Below are 20139 nucleotides of genomic sequence, written 5' to 3'. Positions count from 1 at the left end.
AGTAATAGCTGTGACAAGGGTGAACTTGTCTGAGCAGAGCATTTTAGGAAGGATCTAGACCAGCCATCAAAAATGCTGTTTTACTCAGTTGGGGCCTCACTATGTTCTGCTGCAATAAAAGCTATTAGGTGATTTAAGTGACGACATTACTATGATGGATTTCATCTATTAAAAGAATGTATTTAAGTGTTTTTAATCTTACTTAGAAATAAAAAATGGAAAAAATAAGAAAGGGTAAGCATGTCTGTAAGCTAAAATATTTTGCTTCTTCATATTTTTTCTGCATAAATTAACTTTGTAAATTTACTCAATTGATTTATATATTTCAGATACTGATTAGCATGTATCATATAACATCTTTTTGGTCTATTGAATTTTAGAGTCTTAAGCCAATTAGTATAATTTCTGTATTAACTTCCCCATTTTCATTTTCCCCATCCCAATCAACTCACTTTCCTAATGACCCTTCACCAACAGACAAACCTATTTAATATTTTCTAATATAGATATATATATACAAGATATATAAAAGATAAGGGCAATTGGGTTTTTATATGTATTTATATTTAAAATTTTTAACTGTGGTAAATACAGGCAACATAAGATTTACCATTTTACTTTTTAATCTTCACCTGAGAACATGCTTTTATTGATGTTAGAGAGAGAGGAAGATGGAGGGAGGGAGGGAGGGAGAGAGAGAGAAACATCAATGTGAGAAATGTCCATCCGCATGTGCCCCAACTGGGAATCCAACCCAAGACCTTTAGTTGCATGCTCCAGGCACCTGAATTATACCAGCCAGGACACCATCTTAACTATTTTTAAGTGTATAGTGCAGTACAGTTAAATATATTACACTGTTGTGTAATTAACCTCCAGAATTTTTTTGTATTACAAAAATGAAACTATTCCAGTTAAGTAAAAAACTCAAATATAAATATAAATCCTATATAATAAAAGGCTGATATGCAAATAGACCGAATGGCAGAACAACCAAACAACTGAACACTGGTTGCTATGATGTGTGCTGACCACCAGGGGGTGTGGGCAGAACATGGCGGGCGTTGGCCACGGCAGGATGGTGAAGCAGGTGAGCGGGAGCACCAGACCAAGGTGGGGTACTGGTCGCTATCATTGGGGTGAGTCTCTGGTGGTTACTAAAAATTCTTTGCTCCTGTGTGCCATGGTCCTGCCCAGCGCTTGCACCCGCTGCTGGCACCGGCCCTGCTTGTATCTGCAGCTGGTGCTGGAGCCGCTGCTCGCACCCACTGCCAGCACCCAATACGGTCCTGTTTGCACGGCACCATCAGCGGGTATGAGCAGTGGCTGCCAGCCCTGATCACCCCTGAGGGCTTCTCCACCTCCCCCTGTTCCTGAGGTGCGATTGGGACAGCAGCCACCGCTCACACCCACTGATGGCGCCAGCCCTGCTCGCACTTGCAGCTGGCACTAGCCCCAATCGCTCTGTGCCGTCAACAGGTGCAAGCAGGGCTGGCACCGTCAGCACATGGGAGCGGCAGCAACAGAAGTGGGGATGCTGGCAGAGAGGGGACCAGGGGCTGCAGCACAAGGGGCTGGGCAGGGTCGCAGAGGATGGGTCGAGATCCACCCCTGTGCCCACCGCTGCCTCGTGGTCCACAGTTCCTTTCAAGGTGCACGAATGCGTGCACTAGGCCCCAGTATAAATATAAAACGTACAGATATTTTGGAAAATAGTTTTCTTTAAAAGTTAAATATACACATATCATCCAGGAAGCTTATGTCCAGGTATTTATTTACCCAAGAGAAATGAAACCTAACTTTCACACAGAAATCTATATGTGAATGCTTACAACAATTCTATTTATAATTGCCAGAAAAAGTAAACAATCTAGATGTTGTAATTCATTGTGGTTTTGATTTGCATTTCTGACATGTGATGATGTTGAGCATCTTTTCATATGTTTACTGGATATTTACACATCTTCTTTGGATAAATGGTTATTCAGATCCTTTGCCATTTTTAAATTAGGTTATTTGACTAGTTATTATTAAGTTATAAGTTTTATTTATATATTCTGTATACAATTCCCTCATCAGATAGATTTATAGTTTATTTTTCCATTTTATAGGTTTTCCTTTCATCTTCTTAATGGTATTCTTTGAGGCATAAAAGTTTCTAATGTTTACAAAGTTCAATTTATCTATTTTTTCTTTTATTGTCTGTACTTTTGGTATCATATCCAAGAAACCCTTGCTTAACTGAAGATCACAAGCATTTGTTTATATTTTCTTCTAATGGTTTCAAAATTTTAGGTTTTTACATCTAGGCCTAAGATAATTTGTTATCTAGACAGACTGGGAGTCAGACAGGTAAAACAATGTATATTCACGGGAACACAGGGTTACTGTACACATGTAGGTCTCCTGGTTCTGTATGTTGAGAAGGCATACAAGCAGGGGGCTTGAAGCAATGAACACACACAGAGAACACATCTCTGTTTCTGAATTCTACTCTCCAAAACAGGAACCAGCGCTCCTGGAAGAAGAGGTGGGTATCAGGAAAAGGGCGGGGAAATCACCAATGAGCATGGAGCACATGTGCTGCCTGAGAGCAAAGAGATGCTCCTGAAAGGACAGGGTGAGTCAAAGGATACAGCAGCCCATGGAAGAGCCCAGTATGGCAGAGCTGGAGCAGTTTCAGCAAGAAACAAGTAACAGTGTCATTGAACTATGTATAAGCCACAGAGTAAAGTGAGTTCATACTAATACAAATTAGTAAAATACAAAAAATGAAGCTAGACCACCAACTTACACCATACAAAAAATAAACTCAAAATGGGTAAAGGACTTAAACATAAGATGGGAAACCATACAAATCTTAGAAGAATCCATAGGCGCCAAAATATCAGACATATGTCATAGCAATATCGTTACCAACACAGCTCATAAGACAATGGAAACTAAGAAGAAAATAAACAACTGGGACTACATCAAAATAAAAAGCTTCTGCACAGCAGAAGAAACCATCAACAAAACAATAAGAGAGCCCACTGCATGGGAGAATATATTTGCCAATGTTATATATGATAAGAGTTTAATCTCCAAAATTTATAGGTAACTCATACAACTTAACAAAAGGAAGATAAACAATCTAATAAAAAAAATGGGCAAAGGACCTAAATAGACACTTTTCGGAAGAGGACACACAGAAGGCCAAGAGACATATGAAAACATGCTCAAGTCACTAATCATCCGAGAGATGCAAATTAAAACGACAATGAGGTACCATCTCACACCTGTCAGAATGGCTATCATCAACAAATCAACAAATGACAAGTGCTAGCGAGGATGCAGAGAAAAAGGAACCCTTCTGCACTGCTGGTGGGAATACAGACTGGTACAGCCACTGTGGAAAACAGTATGGAGTTTCCTCAAAAAATTAAAAATGGAACTCCCATTTGACCAAGTGATCCCACTTCTAGAAATCAGAAACACCTATCAGAAAGGATATATGCACTTCCCACCCCCTATGTTCATAGCAGCACAATTTACAATAGCTAAGATTTGGCAACAGCCAAAGTGCCCATCAGCAGATGAGTAGATTAAAAAACTGTCATACATCTACACAATGTACTACGCTGTTGTAAAAAAGAAGGAGACATATATAATTCTTTAAATAATACAGAATTTAAAGTTTAAAAAAAACTGGGAGAGAAGGAACAGGTGTTCCTTAAAGAAGAATTCCAGTTAAATGGTAGAAGGAATGAGGGAAAGGGAAAATCAATAGGTCTCCGCAGGTCTTGTTGTAGGCAGAATTCACTGATAAATGTAAAAAATCAGTGGGCAAATGCTTGAGAAGATGTGCATAATCTGAAATTATCTCTCCCATAATGTGCATTAATTATACAGGGGACAACAATAAATCTTTTGTAGAGAAACAGAGAGATACCACGTATAGACCATCCAGGTTATGTTGTCTGTCATGATGTACCCCTGATATGCTACACAGCTATTCTGGGGAATTCTAAAAAAAAAAAAAAAATCATCTTGATTAATCAGGAGTAAACATCAGACTAATGCAAAATAAGTGACAGTGTGCGAATAACTGATACATATTCTTTAAAAGTCTCAAGGACATGAAAGATGATGAAAGACTAAAAACTGCCATGTACTGGAGAAGACTGAGCAGACACAAGTAGTTAAGGATGAGTTGGTGCCTGAGCTGAGCTCTGGAGAAGGAAACAACACAAGGGGAATCTGGGAGACCTGCATCAAGTGCATAGTGAGGAAAGGCACTGGGCAAGCACTAACCCTTTGGTGGACATGTATTGCAGCTATCTGTGAGGTCCACATTTGGCGAAGTTGAGTAAAAAAAAATGTATGGAACTTTCTGTACTATTTTTTCAACTTTTCTGTATGTTTTAAATTATTTCAAAATAAAAAGTAAAATCAGACAACTTGCTAAATGCCAATTCTATTCACTGGAAATAGAAATAATGAAATTGCAAGTGAATCATAAGGTGCATTTTCACGTCTTCTAAACTAAACTTCAGAGCTAATTACACAGTACACTCAAACTTCCCTCGTAATTTAAAGACCAATAGTGCTGCTCTCCGCTGATGGCACCATCAGCTGCAGGCCTTGTCAGCACCTGCCTGCTCCCCTCACATGAAACTGCATTTTAGTCGGGGTCAAGGTATGTCTGTGAGGAAGTGTAAAGGTTTTAATATATAAATTATATTGAACTAAACAGTTGGTAAACGGTCTATAAAAATAAAGCCATATCAATCATCTGATACAATCACACTGCCCCCACTGTAACTTCCAGGATCAATTTTTTTCCCCTTAAAATTTTGATAAATGAAGTTGTCAGGGGGGATAAGATCACAATTTTGTTTCCTTTTTTTAAAAAAAAATTTTAACGTTCAGAATTCAGCTCATAAATGCTGCAAATGTCAGTCCAAATAAATCACAGTTTTGCCTGCTGATGAGGTGATTGCACTGCAAGTGCCGGTGTAACCTGCGGCAGCCAGGAGAGAGCCTGAGCAAGTTCCCCAGCAGCTCTGGATTCTACAGGCTTGTTATACTCAGCTAGGCCTCCCAACAAAAAAAGAGGATAGAGGTTTTATTCTGGAAAAACTTAAACAGTACTTTATAACTTCTCTGTAAGATCAGGTAGCAAGAGGAGCCTAAGAGCTCCCAGGGCCCCAAATCATCAAAGATGATAAATGGAATAGATTTACATGAATTTTTGATATCTTTAGCCAATTTTATTAGGTGTTACTAATAAAAGCTCTATTTTAATTGTGTGCTCTGACTTTATTTGAAATGTTGTGAGTGCCTTTATGGACGTCACAGAATATTAAAATATACACTAGGAAGGACATTATTTCAGAATTATATTCTTTTTATAAAAATTAGTTTTAGAAATATATAGAAGGTAACATACAAAGACTAGAAATAATTCAAATAAATTAGGTGATAAGTTTCCACTCTGAAAAAAAGTTGTTTACAGACATTTTTGACCTAACTTTGGATATCTGTGCAGACTGTCATGCTAATACATGTATGACCACTAACACACACACATATCCACAGTATGAGATTCATTACCCTTAATGGCAAATTAAAATACATACAAACTCATTCCAATCCTTTCTTTCTATTTCCTACTATTAAAACAGCAATAACAAAGGCCACTAGCTTTTCTGGTAAAGAATGTCTCAATACAGATAATTTTGAAAGCTCTTTCATAGGCATTATTTCACTTGAACCTCATATTCAAAAGAAAGGCTAAACACAGTTATTCATTTTGCAATTGAGAATGCAGTCACAGAATGGTTGAGTGACTCGCTTAAAGTCACATATCTCAACAGCAATAATCTCAGGACACTAAACCCCTAGTTCACTGTCTGGCCATTCACCAGGCTCTGCACTAGCAGTAGTACAGCTGTGAAAACATTTGTCCTAGTGCTTTGTTCAATCATACATGTCATGCTACTTCCTACTACATGTTTACAGATTATCTGAAATCTTAAAACTCCATAATGTTAAGGCTTCCATGATAAGAATCTCATTAACTACAGGTGCTGTTTGCTCTCTTTTCTAAACCCATGCATATGCAGGATTATGCAATTGGAAAACTTTCGGAGACAAACAGGCATGAACTTCAATGGGCCACAATGCAGTTATGTATCCCCCTCAGGCAAGGTAACCTCTTCAAGCCCTACTTTCTAAAATCATGAAATAATATCAGAATAGCACCTAACAAAGACATGTTTGGAAGATTTAATGGCCTAGCAAAAAAGTTTGGCACAGACACAATTATTACCCTTTCTCTTTCATTCTTTGTAATTCAAAAGGCAAAACTTGACTGTAAAATAATAGAGCTCTTCAGTACTACACACTAACCACCTAAAACAGGACACCCTATAGAGATACAAATAGGATGGCTTTTGGGCCCTGGGAAGGCAGTGGCAGAGGGTGGACCAGATAGACACGGGGTGGCAAATATTTCCTTACCCCTGCTCCACAGTGTCAAGCAGATAAAGGTAGCTTTCAGACAATAAAGTTAGAAAAAAACATGTATTCATAGGCAGATGACATTTTAAAATATTTAAGAATGTATAATGAGCCCTAGCCAGTTTGGCTCAGTGAATAGAGCATCAGCCTGGGGACTGAAGGATCCTGGGTTCGATTCTGGTCAAGGGCAACTGCCCGGGTTGTGGGCTCGATTCCCAGTAGGGGGCGTGCAGGAGGCAGCCGATCAATGATTTTCACTCATCATTGATGTTTCTATCTCTCTTTCCCTCTCCTTTCTTCTCTAAAATCAATAAAAATATTTTTTTTAAAAAATAATGTATAATTATGTTTTAAAAAACCGATTTCAGTAATAATTCAACAAAAGACAGGTGGTGCTGAATATAGAGGGTCTGCTAAAGTTACCAGTAAACAGTGTCGATAAACATCACCAATGAGATGATAGTCCTAGAGAGCAATTATATTACTGAAAAAGTGGTTGATGATAATCTTGACATTGCTCACCCACTGACCTCAAGGAATGTAAGATAGTTCTAAACTTAGGAACTCCAACAGGAGTGAGAGTGAGAAAGACTCAAAGAGAAAGCCAGTTACCAAAATACCCAATGGGCCTTGTCATGCTGAACACAGAGGACAGAGCCTTACAGAGGAGAGAGAAGATTTAGACAGGAGTTTGAAAGGAACAAAGACATTTAGCAGCCATTAGAAAGATAGTAAATTAACCCATGGATGGTGACTGAGGTTAAAGAATCCAATTGTTGAATTGTTAATTATTTTAGGAAGTCTTTTGTTAGTGGGTAAGTATCAGAGACTGGAAAACAAGGGATCCAGTCTGAAGGTGAAAAAGCAAGCAGGGAGAGGCTGAAAATTATAGACTGCAAGTCTAACATCTATATTAGGAAGAAAATTTGAGATGATAGTTATGGATGAGCTTAATGATACATCTGGGGAGATACACATTAATAGGAGTGAGTCAGCACAGATTCACCAAAGGCTCTGTCAGAAAAAATTTCCTTCCTTTTTAGGTTGAAGTAATAATTGGTTTAGGTAAGGTAGAACCAATGAGAAACTGTCAGGATTTTCTGGGATTTTTGGACCTTTCCACAAAACGAATTTTATACAAAACGTCATGACATGTGTCAGAGCATCCAACTAACAAAAGGGGATGAAAGTAACAGGGTTAAAAATAGAGGGCCTGGGAATTGGGGAGAACACTACATCTCCAAGGTCTACGTATCAGAAGACTAATGATTTTAATTAATGGTGGAGAAAATCATTTATTTTAGGAAATCTGAATATCCCGCTGAACCAAGGGGGTGGTGAAGAGACAAAGGGTGCAGCTGCTTCATCCTAACTGTGAAATTAAGCAAATGGGCTCAGAGGTGGAAGATGAAATTTCATCTGCCTGAGTATGAAGTAAGACATTTGGAGAGAATTAAGGAATCAGTTAAGTACAGTTTAAATGGTTCTGAATTAGTTACCATTAGAAAGAAAAGAGATTTGGAGTTTAGATATAAGACTCAAACTTTCCCATTCTTATTCTCATAAGTGGGTAAGAGGAAAATGCCATGGAAGAGGGTTAAATGCAGTTAAATAATACGTTCTAAAGAATTAAAAAATTGCTTATCTTAGAGAATATGAAAATCCCAATTTGTGAAGAGAGTATGACAGATTCATCTGCTATATAGCATTGTTCAGGTAATAATTTAAAGAATATTTTTAAATGATTAAGTCTTACTATGTAAGAACTGATGAAAATCATATTAATTTAAATGTTTTATAAAAAAAACTATGACAGCAGAAAAATACAAGAAATTTGGGGAAATACCATGTCTTCACTTAATGCTTAATTTCCTCTGAAAAGAGAACAAAACTTGATCATCACCTTTAGAAAAGATGTTAACCTTTAATACAGTTAAAGTCCAGGCTTCTAGAAGAAAACCCTGAAATACCTCAATCACCTTCAGTCCTGACTGGTGTCGTACTCTCGGAAAGTGGCCAGGCTATGCCTGAGTCTTCCAGGAGACTCTGTCCACAAGCAGGGAGCTTACTCCCCAGCAGCAAACCTCTGAGCTGCCCAGGCACAACTCAAAGTCTGTCCTTTGGAATTCTCAAGAAAACTTTCTGAGGCACAATGCTTAGAGCCGGAGGAAGGCTCATTTCACACATTCTTAAACGTATTATAAATGATGTAGTTGTAAGGCTGAAGAAAGACTCAATCAATCTAAAAAATTTACCTGTTTAAAGTTTTCTCTTAACCAAAGCAAAAGAATTACTGAAGAGCAATATTTTGCCTAGAAGAAGGAATACACAGTTGACACCTATATGTACCTACAGATTTTGTTTTGTGAAAATACTGAGGACTGCTACTATGACTTACATGGAAGAACAAGTCTTCACAGAATTATAAAAATATCAACAGAAAAGTAGGGTATACACCCGAGCATCCCACACATACAAGGAAAGGTGGGTCATTTTCTCATTCTACACAGCAGTCTCCCTTGGTGCAGGACAGCAAAGGGAACGTTTTCCCCAGGCAGCTTCCCCCCCTTTCTCTGGTGTCTCCTTCATTTAAAAGTTAGAGATACTTTACTTTAGGGGAATAACCCACTTTTCATGTCTAATTGGAGCCACGGATGAGAGAGAGAGCACAAATCAGCTGCACCTTGAGAAGAGGCGCAGATAGGACTTGAAACAGCACTGCAGACAACCACAACCTGAGCTGGCTCTGCTTGGCCCTTTCAGACGCAGCAGTTCTGGAATCTGCTGTCAGGCACTCATATTAATGCAGAACCCACAGGGACTGATGGCAGAAGATGCTTCAATTTCACTTCATCAGTGCAGTTCAAAACCTCTTCAGTAACATCACCAAAATGCAGACAACTGACCTGTTTTTCTTTTTCAAAACTATCCCTGGATACAACAGAGATTACTAAATCAAAAATTCTACTAATACTTTAAAAAGTCAATCATGTGGGCATAAGCAAAGACATTGGAAACAAGACATCAGCAGAAAACTACAATAACCTTATATGCAGACATTGTCCAATGTATAGATATTCTGCTAATTCAAATTACCACCAAGTTCTGTTTCTTTTATTGTAGAGAGTATATGAGCAGTGTTTACATATTTGCAAACCAAGTGTTGCATTGTGGGTGGAATGTCCCATGTCTTTCAGACACTGTTGTCACATTCCCAGCATCACCCACACCCAGGATCCCCAGTCATGCCAGGCATAGACGGTACTGTGCTGAGAGCCTCATAGCTTCACAGCTATTACGTTCTTAAATTCACAATGATCCTTTAAACCAGCGGTTGCCAACCAGTGGTCTGCGGACCACTGGTGGTCCGTGAGGTCCGAAAGGTTGGCAATCACTGCTTTAAACAGATACTACCACATGGATTTACACATGAGAAATCTCAGGTATGATGAGATCAGCTTACCTGTGGTCACATGGCAAATAAGAAAGAAACAGACGCTAAAAGCAGCTCTAACTGATCCCAAAGCCACTGCCTAAAACATCCCTGTACCCATGGATATGATATAAACACAGAACTTCCTGAGATACTTGCCCACAGTCATACCCATCACTTTGTACTTCTGCACAGTAAGATTCCACATTCAGGCATGCTGTTAATTAAACCATAAGTTGGTGCTACATCTCAGATCCTTCCAGGGTACCTGATGTGATCCAACGAGGCTAGGAGAATGGAGCAGCCTCTGCCATCACCAACATGTCCTGGGCAACAGAGCCCTCCTAACTTCCTGGGAACGAGGCACCATGTCCCCCCACCCTCGCTGTTCCACTCTCTCCTTGGTCAGATGCTCTTCCTTCCCAGGTATTCACTGGAAAACCGTGGTCCAAAGCAATCGGGCATAACACTTTCAATCACAAATAGTCTTTAAAAATAAATTTAAAATTTTATCAATTAGTCAAAATATGAAGCACAAACAACTATAATTTCAGTTAAACTGTTTTGAATATTTGCTATTATTAACTTTGTTGTCCTTGGATGATTACTCTGTCATATTCAGACTGTTTTCTAGTTGAGTGGGATAAGACCAGAATGTCCTCTGTTGTAAGTCTTGGAGCAGATACTGTCACGAACTCTAAGACATTAAAGTAAATGGCCGTAATGGACAAATTGCATCATAACTACCGTGATGAATAAAATGAAGTGCTCTTAAAAACCGCACATATGAAAGACTTGCAGCCCTTACCTGCATGCAAGTAAGCCAGGTCAGGGTTCTCGATGTCAGGGTGCTGTTCCTTCAGGTGGTTCCGGAACTCCACAGGGACATTTGTGCCGTAGTCACACTTGGGACAGTTGTACATCTTGACCCCCTCGTGTTTGCCAGTATGTAAAATGTGTTTGCGGATATTTTCAGCACAGTTTGACCTACCAAGAAAGTAAGAAAGAAAAGGAAATGAATTAAGGCCCAATAGATGACATCAGACCACAAACACTGGCATAAGCTAACACAAGGGCCTGCAATGTGTTGGGCACCTTTCTCACTACTGTACTAGTGCTACCTTGTACAAACACTCCTCTTATGAGGTCCGTAGTTCTTGTCACCCTGGTGCTCATTTCTGAGTAGGTCTTTCACCTTCAAGATTCATTCTATGCAGAACTGAAAATACAAAGTGCCAGGTCCTTTCATTTTAATATCAAATTATTCTCGTACCCCGTGAGGGCAGTAAAGGCATTTCTTTCACCCTGAGAGCACGCCCTTCACACTGAGGACCAGCATGAGAGACCACACCGTCACCTCCATGAATCTGCAGCTTCAAGGAAATAAAGCAGCTCTGGCTTTAAGTCCTGTTGTGTAAGTGCCTTCCAGAAAGGCTCGGAAACAGTTTACAGCTAGGAGAGCAGCTAGAAACGCCCCCTACCCCATGTGGGCAACACGTTAAGTGCCACCGAGTTCCCTTGTACTGTGCAGATTCTGACTGAAAATGACAACTCTGCACCCAACTGACCTGAAGACAGGAGTCAGCTCCTCGCCCAGTGTTCTTGCAGATTCCAAGATGCAAGGCCTGACCTGACCAGAGATGGGGGACCTGCTGTGCAAAGCCCAGGTCCCGCCTGCTCCTCCCTCCCCATCTCAGCAACAGGACTGCACACCCAGACCCCTCTGAACACAGGCACTGCTGCTTTCTTTTGTCCTTGTCACTGTTAGATGAGTAACAAAAAGAGTCCCATTCAAATTTAACCAGAAAAAAACAAACAAAAATCAGGCCAGCCTCAGATTTCCTACAGAGCAAAAAATGCCAGAGGAAAATAGAGCAGTCTGCTTATGGGCACTTCCTGGGGCCCTTTGGGGGAACAAAACCCAGCAGGATGGACGTGCTTGCAGAAAAGCTTGCACGGCTGAACACGGTGGGGACACGGTGGTAGCCATCAGGTCCCATGTCACAGAAGGCTCTGGGAAGTACCTGCATGGAGCGCCCCTCACTGTAGCTCTGCTCAGTGGTAGCATTTGTGTGTAACAGTCACTTTTCAGTGTGTGCACCCGGGAAACACTGGTGAAGAATGCAAAAATGGCCGTAACCCAACATTTCACAGTAACTATGCCATCACTCACATGTAAAGGCTGCACAGGACGTGAGAGCCAGGTACCCATTCCTAGATGACAAGAGGAGTATGGAGAATATCACCTCAGCAAGGCCAAGCTCATGAATATGGCACTAGGAACAGAATTCCCCAGAGGAAGGGACAGGGACAGTACCTGCCTCCTGACCAGTACCTGTCTTCTAAGGGGTATCCTGTTTCACAAGAACATCCCATACTGGATCTAAGAGACGCTCCTTTGGAAAGGAGTCTGCCACCTCCTGCCCGTCCACAGGCGGGGTCTGCCATCAAATGTATGTACCAAACTACGTATGGTCAGAAAGAGTAATTCAGACAAATCCCTGTGTTTAAACTAGAAACACACCAAGATATTCATGCAGCTACACAGCAATGCCCTCTTCTCTTTATTTTCCAAATAGACTTTAATGATTTATATGTTAGTATTTACATTTTTTATAAATTTAAAACAACAACATACATGAAAGAGAAGGTAGAGGAGGAGGAACTGGAACAACAGAGACCTTCTCAGCTGTTCCCAGCCTGCCTCTGACAAGGGCTCTTAGAACTCAGACCAAAGATTTTCAACCCTTTTCATCCCATGCACACAAAAACTAATTACTAAATTTCCGTGGCATACCAAGAAAAAAAAACTTTTTTGCCAATCTGACCAAAGTAAAAATAGGAATAATTTTGATTCATTCACATCAGATGGCTATTGTTGTACTGACTGTTGTCATTTTTTATTTGACAATTTAAGGGAAAAGAGGTCAGTGCCCCTAACTAGTCAGGCACTGCGTGTAAAAATTCCTGCGCACAACGGTGGAAAATCGCCGACCTGGACTAATGTAAGACAGTTAGCGACCATATGCAAACACAGCCTCTCCTTCTTGTCACACTGGATCACCAAGCTTGCTTTTCATATAAATACCTATTGTTAATTAATAACCACCGTACCAGGGAGGACGAATAGTAAGCACCTAATGTCAGCTCCTGTGCCTCCAGTGGCCTTCCACCTTGGAGCTGTCCCCCGGGTGGAGACCTGGCACGGTCATACAGAGGACGGCCTGACTTGGGATAAGCGGACTGTGGAGGCCATGGGGTAGAACTTGGCGGAGTCGGATCTGGTACAGGTTTTCTGTTCCCAAGGCCAGTGCTTCTTAGTGCAGCCCAGCCCTCCTTACTTACAGCACTCACAGAGCAAAGGTACCAGAACACTCCAGAAAATGGCAGGTGGTAGAGTCCCCTGAATGTGTAGATATCCTTGGAATAACAGCTCTGCCCTTTGTTGACAGAGTAACAGGAAAATATCTGACGGGGATGCAGAAAGATCCTCTTCTGTGACAAAGAGGACCACAGCTGGAGTTCCCACCAGCTGGGAGAACTGCTCCAGAGTCTGCCCCTGACTCTGCAGACCTGCCACGTGTTCTACCTACTAGACTCACCCTTGCTCACTGACACTGCGGAGAGAAAACAAAGCCATTACAATTCCTAACTAGCAGTTTATTAGGCCTGGCAATTCCTGTATTATTTCCTTATGGAAAAAGCCAGGCATTAAGAGTCATCAAAGACAATCACTGATCAAGTGGAGAAATCAAAATGACCAGAATATACCCATTTCAATACAGGATGCACACTTAGATGAGAGACAATGTAAGCTACAAATCCTAATCATCAGTGAAAGAAGGATGACGTTGAAGACAGAGTATTTTGTTTTAGAGAAGGGTGTATCTCACACAAAAATAAACCAACATCTCTTAGTACCCAAGTGGCATGTGGAACCCTAATAATCAAGGGACTATTACTGAAGCAAGCAGAGAACGGAGTGAATACTAAAAAGGCTGAGAGACTTCTTTTCATTTAAAAATAGAGACTAAAATGAGGAAAAGTGCTATGGAACTTGATATATACACATATATTTTTACTTATGCTATCTATACACTATATACATTTAAGTATAGCACATCTGTGTATATGTATTTAAATTGTCTGTTTTACACACACACATAAGAAACATTAAATACATGTAAAAAAAGGAGAACAGATACGTTGCCTATATCTCATGGGTAACTGTATTTGTATGCTGTCAAAATCTACTTTTCCACATCTAATGCTGTGCAACATAAAACTTTTTAAGATGAGATAAAAAGCTTTTCTCACTTACAAAAACCGAACTATTCCAATCCAAGCCAAAAAAGTAAAAGCTATAACATATTATGTCACCATCATTTAAAGGAGAATAACTACAAAGTAGGGGCAAACATTCCTTACACTTGAGACTATCACGCAACATTCGGTTAAACATGTCACAAGATTAATCAAATAATAAACAGACTGGACTCCTTCTGATAAATAATTCTGAATGATATTTAGCCCAAAAGTGACTCTTCCAGAAAACAGAACTTTCGGGTAGAGACTGGAATGGCACCACCAAAGTGGCTCATCAAGGACAGGTTGTGCAGAAGTCAGGTGATCTAGATAGCATTCCAAACAGGGTCATGTCTAGATCCCCAGGAAAAAGCAGCAGTTGAGCCAACTGGGCACGTAGTCTTTGAGTGGGGGACTGATGTGTGTTCCGGTTGACACTGATGGTAAGGTAGAGATTGTGTTTATGACCATGTTCATAGACTGGAAGACTGAATCTGATTAAGATGACAATACTCATGATGTACAGAGTCTATGGAATTCCTGTCAAAAGCCCACCTGTATTTTTTATAGAAAATGAAATGCTAATCCTACAGTTCATACAGAAACACATGGGACCTAGAGAGTCAAAACAATCCTACAAGAGAACTAAGTTGGAAAACTAACTCTTTCTCATTTCAAGGTTATTACGAAGCAACAGTGATGAGGACAGTGTGGAACAAGGACCAAGGCAGACACAGGCAGTTCTCTCAGGGATGGGGCAGTGCTCCAAGGGAAGGCAGGTGATCCAGCACAAAGGTGCAGGGGCCTGGTGAGGACCAGGGACTCATGAAGTGCTGGCTGGACCACAACCTGCATGAACCAGGTCTATGCAAAGGCATTTTAAGTCACAAGGAGATTTCAGATTAAATTTTGAATACAACACATTGAAAATCTCGAGGCAGCTTACTATCTATCTACCTATCACCTATCTATTTGTCATCAACCTACCTATCATCTATCAAGCAATCATTCTATTATCTATCAATCTATCTATCTATCTATCTATCACAGCCAAAATTAGCAAAGGATTCAACATGGAAGCTAATTTTAGGGTTTCTTAAAAAAGTATGTAGCAAAGAAATATTTTATTCGGTTCAAAGGCAATGTATTTTAAAATAATAAATACAAAACCACGAGTACTTCTAAACTCCACAAAAATACTTGCCAGGACTACATATATACTTACTGCCTATTAAGATAAAACGTATAAATTTAAATCTATGTTCTTTAACTGAAGGAGAAGAGGCTTAAAAATAATTCTACTATTGTTTTCCTCCTTTATCTTATGTTGATTATTTTTTGAAAGTACCACTGAAGTTATTGAACAAACATACATTCACATATTTAAAGATCCACGTCCAACAATGCATACAGTCAGCCTCCCTCCTACTACTGCCCATGCTGCCCAGACTGCCCCCACTGGGTCAGGGAAGTACAATTCATAATTTCTTATCGGTCTTTGGGAGAAGTAAAATCGACCTTTTCAAGCCATAGATATGCTATATGTTCTTTTCCCCCCGACTTTGTACATAAATTTGTTAGCATAACGCCTCAGCTCCTTGCTTTTTTTCACCTAACAGCGAGTGAGGTGTGGGGCTATTTCCCATTAATACATGTGAGCGTCTTGATGCCTCTCTCCTCTTGCTTCTACCCCTCCCCTCTCCTCTACTCTCTTCTTCTCCTTTTTAATAGCTGTGCAGTATTTCACAGTAAGGATACAGCGTGATCTACTTTACTGGTCCTCCAATGATGGGCATGCAGATTGTTTCCAATCATCTGTGGGTACAAACAAGGCTGCAGTGACTGAGCATGTTACAACATTTTCCATTCCTCAGATGCCAAGAGAATCTCATGATGCCAAGTGGAACTGCTTCAAGTGTCAACGGGCATATGCTTTTGTGATTTTGATAAATTCTGCCAAATTGCCCTCCAGAGAAGTTGTAGCAATTATACTTCCACCAACAATGTTTGAGAGAGCCTGTTTCTGCACAATTCTGCCAACGCAGTGTTACCAAACTTTCGAATTTTTGCCAATGTGGTGGGTGAAGAATGATAGCTCACTGGAGTTTCAATTTTTAATTTCTAAAAGTTTCAATTTGCACTTCTCTGTAATGAATGAATCTTTTCAAATACGGAAATGCCATATGTATTTTCTATGTACTATCTATTCATATTTTTTCTTTTTCTACAGGGTTGTTAGTCATTCTCTTATTCATTAAGAAGAGGGCCTATATGACAAAGTCACAAATTTTTTTCCTTAGTTTCAATTTTTTCCTTTGACTTTGCTTATGCTATCATATGAAAAGCAGTTTTTTATTTCATTCATCTTTTGTTCTGGCTTCTTTACTTGGAGGTTATAAAATAATTGCCCTAGACTTGGTTCTATGACTTGTATAGTTGTACCATGTTCCATTAAACATTAGATCCATTTGAAAAGTATCCTAGAGCATGGTATAAAATGTGAATCCAGACTGCCAGCCAGATCTCTCACTACCAGTTATTAAAGATGGCCCATCTTTCCCTCAGACGTGAAATGGCAGCTTCATCAACATGTTATTTATTTGAAGCTAATTCTGGACTTTTTTTTTTAAGTCCTCACACAAGGATTTGTTTTTATTGATTTTTTTTTCTTTTCAGAGAGAGGAAAAGAAAGAGAGGGAGAAAGAGAGAGAGGGAGAGGGAGAGGGAGAGGGAGAGGGAAAGGGAAACATTGGTGTAAGAAACATCGATTAGTTGCCTCCCATACATGCCCCAACTGGGAATCAAACCTGCAATCTTTTGCTATATGGGACGATGCTCCAACCAACTGAGCTACCTGGCCAGTGCTCTGGACTTTCTTTATATATATATATTGATTTCAAAGAGGAAGAGAGAGGGAGAGAGAGAAACATCAATGATGAGAGAGAATCATTGATTGGCTGCCTCCTGCACGCCCCACACTGGGGATCAAGCCTGCAACCGGGGCATGTGACCTTGACCGGAATCAAATCCAGGATCCTTCAGTCAGCATGCTGATACTCTATCCACTGAGCCAAACCAGCTAAGACTGGATTTTCTATTACAGGTGTCCCTCAGAGATATTGCAGTTCATTTCCAGACCACTGCAATACAGCAAATATCACAATAAAGTGAGTCACAAAATTTTTGGTTTCCCAGTGTATATAAAAGTTATGTTTACACTATACTATAGCCTATTAAGTATGCAACAGGGTTACTTATAAAAACAATGCACATACCTTAAATAAAAAATGCTTTATTGCTAAAAATGCTAACCCTCATCTGAGCCTTCAGCAAGTTGTGATTTTGTTGCTGATGAAGGGTCTACTTCCAGTTTATAAAAAATGCAGTGTCTGTGAAGCGCAATAAAGCAAGGTGTGCCTGTAGGTCTGCTGGCCTGTCCACACAGGTGCCAATCTATCGCATGAATCATGCTGCAGGAGGGTCACCTCTGGTAAAGTGCACACTCTGTGCTGCTTTCTCCCCAGATCACAAATCCTACCCCAGTCCCATGTCACCAGTCACTACTGTGGTCCTGAGCTGGCCTGGCAAACATCTTGAGTTGACCACAGGACTAGAGAGACCTGAGCCAATAATAAATTACCATCATTAAGACACAGGCAATTTCTATGTATTTATTAGAATGTACCAATTTGGCCTGTTGTGTGTGTAAATTGATGTAAAAAATTCTGAAAATCCTAGCTAATAAAGAGGGAATATGCTAATTGACCCTCACACCATCGCAAAAGATGGTGGCGCCCACAGCCAATAAGGAGGGAATATGCTAATTGACTGCCCCACCCTCAAAGATGGCAGCACCCAAGGCCAATAAGGAGAGAATATGCTAATTAACTGCCCCGCCCTAAAAGATGGTGGCGCCCACAGCCACAAGATGGCGGCCCACAGTCCCCTTTGCCCCCCAGCTGCCCAGGGCCGCCCGAGGCTCAGGTAACCAGGGCCAGCCAAGGTTTGTGCTGCCGGTAGTGGCAGCAGCAGAGGTGAGATGGGGCATCGCCTTCCCCTGATCGCCAGGTCACCTCCCGCCCCTGAGGGCTCCTGGACTGTGAGAGGGGGCAGGCCGGGCTGAGGGACCCCCCCTCCAGTGCATAAATTTTCATGCACTGGGCCTCTAGTTCTACATAAAAAATATGTTAATTTTGTTTAACACTTTGGTTCCCACACTTTCTGATCAAGGAACACTTTTTGTTTTTCAGTCTCATAAGGCTTCATGAGGGTTAAGGGGAATGACATTAAATATGTACAGAATATGCGGTAGGTACTGAATTCACTTTTTATTATTACTACCAGTCTTCCTGTTAAATGCAAACAGTTCAACTATCTGGATCATTACTAGCAATTTTCTTACTGATTATGGAAAGCAATTTCAATTCATTTGAGTAAAAATAGATTCCTGAAAGGTATATAGCGTATATATGTGTATATGTTTGGAAATGCAATTTTTTCCTGCCTGTTCAGAATACACTCTTTGAGCTTCTGTACTTGCCTTGTAGTTAAGTGTATCAATACTACTCACTATAGTACACATTTATCCAAGAGTTCAGTGGAAAGGGGTTTCTGCCATATCTTTATAACGTGAATCCAAAGTGGTAAGTGATAATTTTAAAAATAAAAAGCTTTATATAAATTAAACTTGAGAAGTTACCACATTTTTTTTTACCAGCAGTATTTAATTACAAATTTCCTGAGCATAAAACCAGTCTAACAAGCCTGAGACTCTCTGTGGGAGAGAGAAACACACAGCTGCTCAATCACTGCAGGCTGGAAGAAAGCCTCCTATGTACAAGTTCAAACCTTGCTTCCCTTCACGTAGCACAGCCCAGGATACACAGCCCTCTACCACCTACATTCTCACTAATGGGGTCATGAGGAAAGAGCCAGATAATTTCAGATTACCAATCTGTGCTATTTAAATTTAAAACTGGATAGAAGCTATACAAAAATAAAGAATTTCATATTCCCCTGCCTAAAATGGAGCATTCTGTCAACAATGTTTAGAAAATAGATAAATGTTATTTGGAATGCTATCACCAGAAGACACAAAGGGATATAAAGGTCATTTCAGATCAAGGAGGAATGATGGTTTATATAACAAATGGTGTTGAGTCAACTGCCTACTACATGAAAAAATAAGTTATAGTCTTATGGATGCAAAAATAAATGTCCTTTGGAATTTAAGATTAACATAAGAACACTAAATTATAAAAGTGCTAGAAGAAAGTATTTCTAGAATCTTGGTTGGAAAGAGCTCTGCATTTCTCAGCTATAATTATGTGAGTGTTAGAAGCAAAAGGAACTTGTAAATACAGAGAAGCAGGCGATGAGTGGTGCACTACTGATCGTCCTCACTGCTCGAGTGGACCAGGTATGCAGGTGCCAGGCTGTGCTGCTGTCCCAGCACTCACAGCCATGCTCAGTGCAGCTGACACACATGTGCTCATGAGAAGAGCCACGTGGCAGTCACAGCGCCGGCCTACCCCATTCGACCGTCCCCGGGAGCCAGCCTCTGGGCGGCGCTTCCACAACAGAAGTGATTCAGCCTAATCACTGCTCTGGTTTATGTGGAAAGTCTGTGGTTACAAAAAAATTATGTACTGACATATTATTTTCAAAATGGATTTATTCATCCTATTATTTATTGTCTACTCCATAAAATAATCATTAAAATGAATCATTTTTCATATGTCCTCAAAGCAAATATGATTTGATAGGAATATAAGTCATGTATATCAATAACCTTAACAAATGCTGGGCTTCATTAGGTGAAACATCACTTTCAAACAGAGTTGAAAATTCCAGCTGTCACTTATAGGATTGCTACACTCCCCACCCATTCAGTGATA

At 40.2% G+C, this 20139-nt stretch overlaps 1 protein-coding gene across 2 annotated transcripts in view; it reads right to left on the bottom strand.

Moving 5' to 3' along the window:
* ZNF407 (zinc finger protein 407) overlaps window positions 1-20139 on the bottom strand; it is a 386314-nt gene that overhangs the window by 92627 nt on the left and 273548 nt on the right. For both annotated transcript variants that reach the window (XM_070420472.1, XM_070420471.1), the window contains exon 8: window positions 10746-10924. In XM_070420472.1, the coding sequence (XP_070276573.1) occupies window positions 10746-10924 (179 nt within the window). The remainder of the gene's footprint in view (window positions 1-10745; window positions 10925-20139) is intronic.

Source organism: Myotis yumanensis, unplaced genomic scaffold (assembly GCF_028538775.1).
Source record: "Myotis yumanensis isolate MYYU_CA2020_CCGP unplaced genomic scaffold, mMyoYum1.0.hap1 SCAF_7, whole genome shotgun sequence".
NCBI classification, from domain to species: domain Eukaryota; kingdom Metazoa; phylum Chordata; class Mammalia; order Chiroptera; family Vespertilionidae; genus Myotis; species Myotis yumanensis.
Note: the sequence above shows the minus strand (reverse complement) of the source record. Positions and strands in the feature narration are given on the sequence as shown.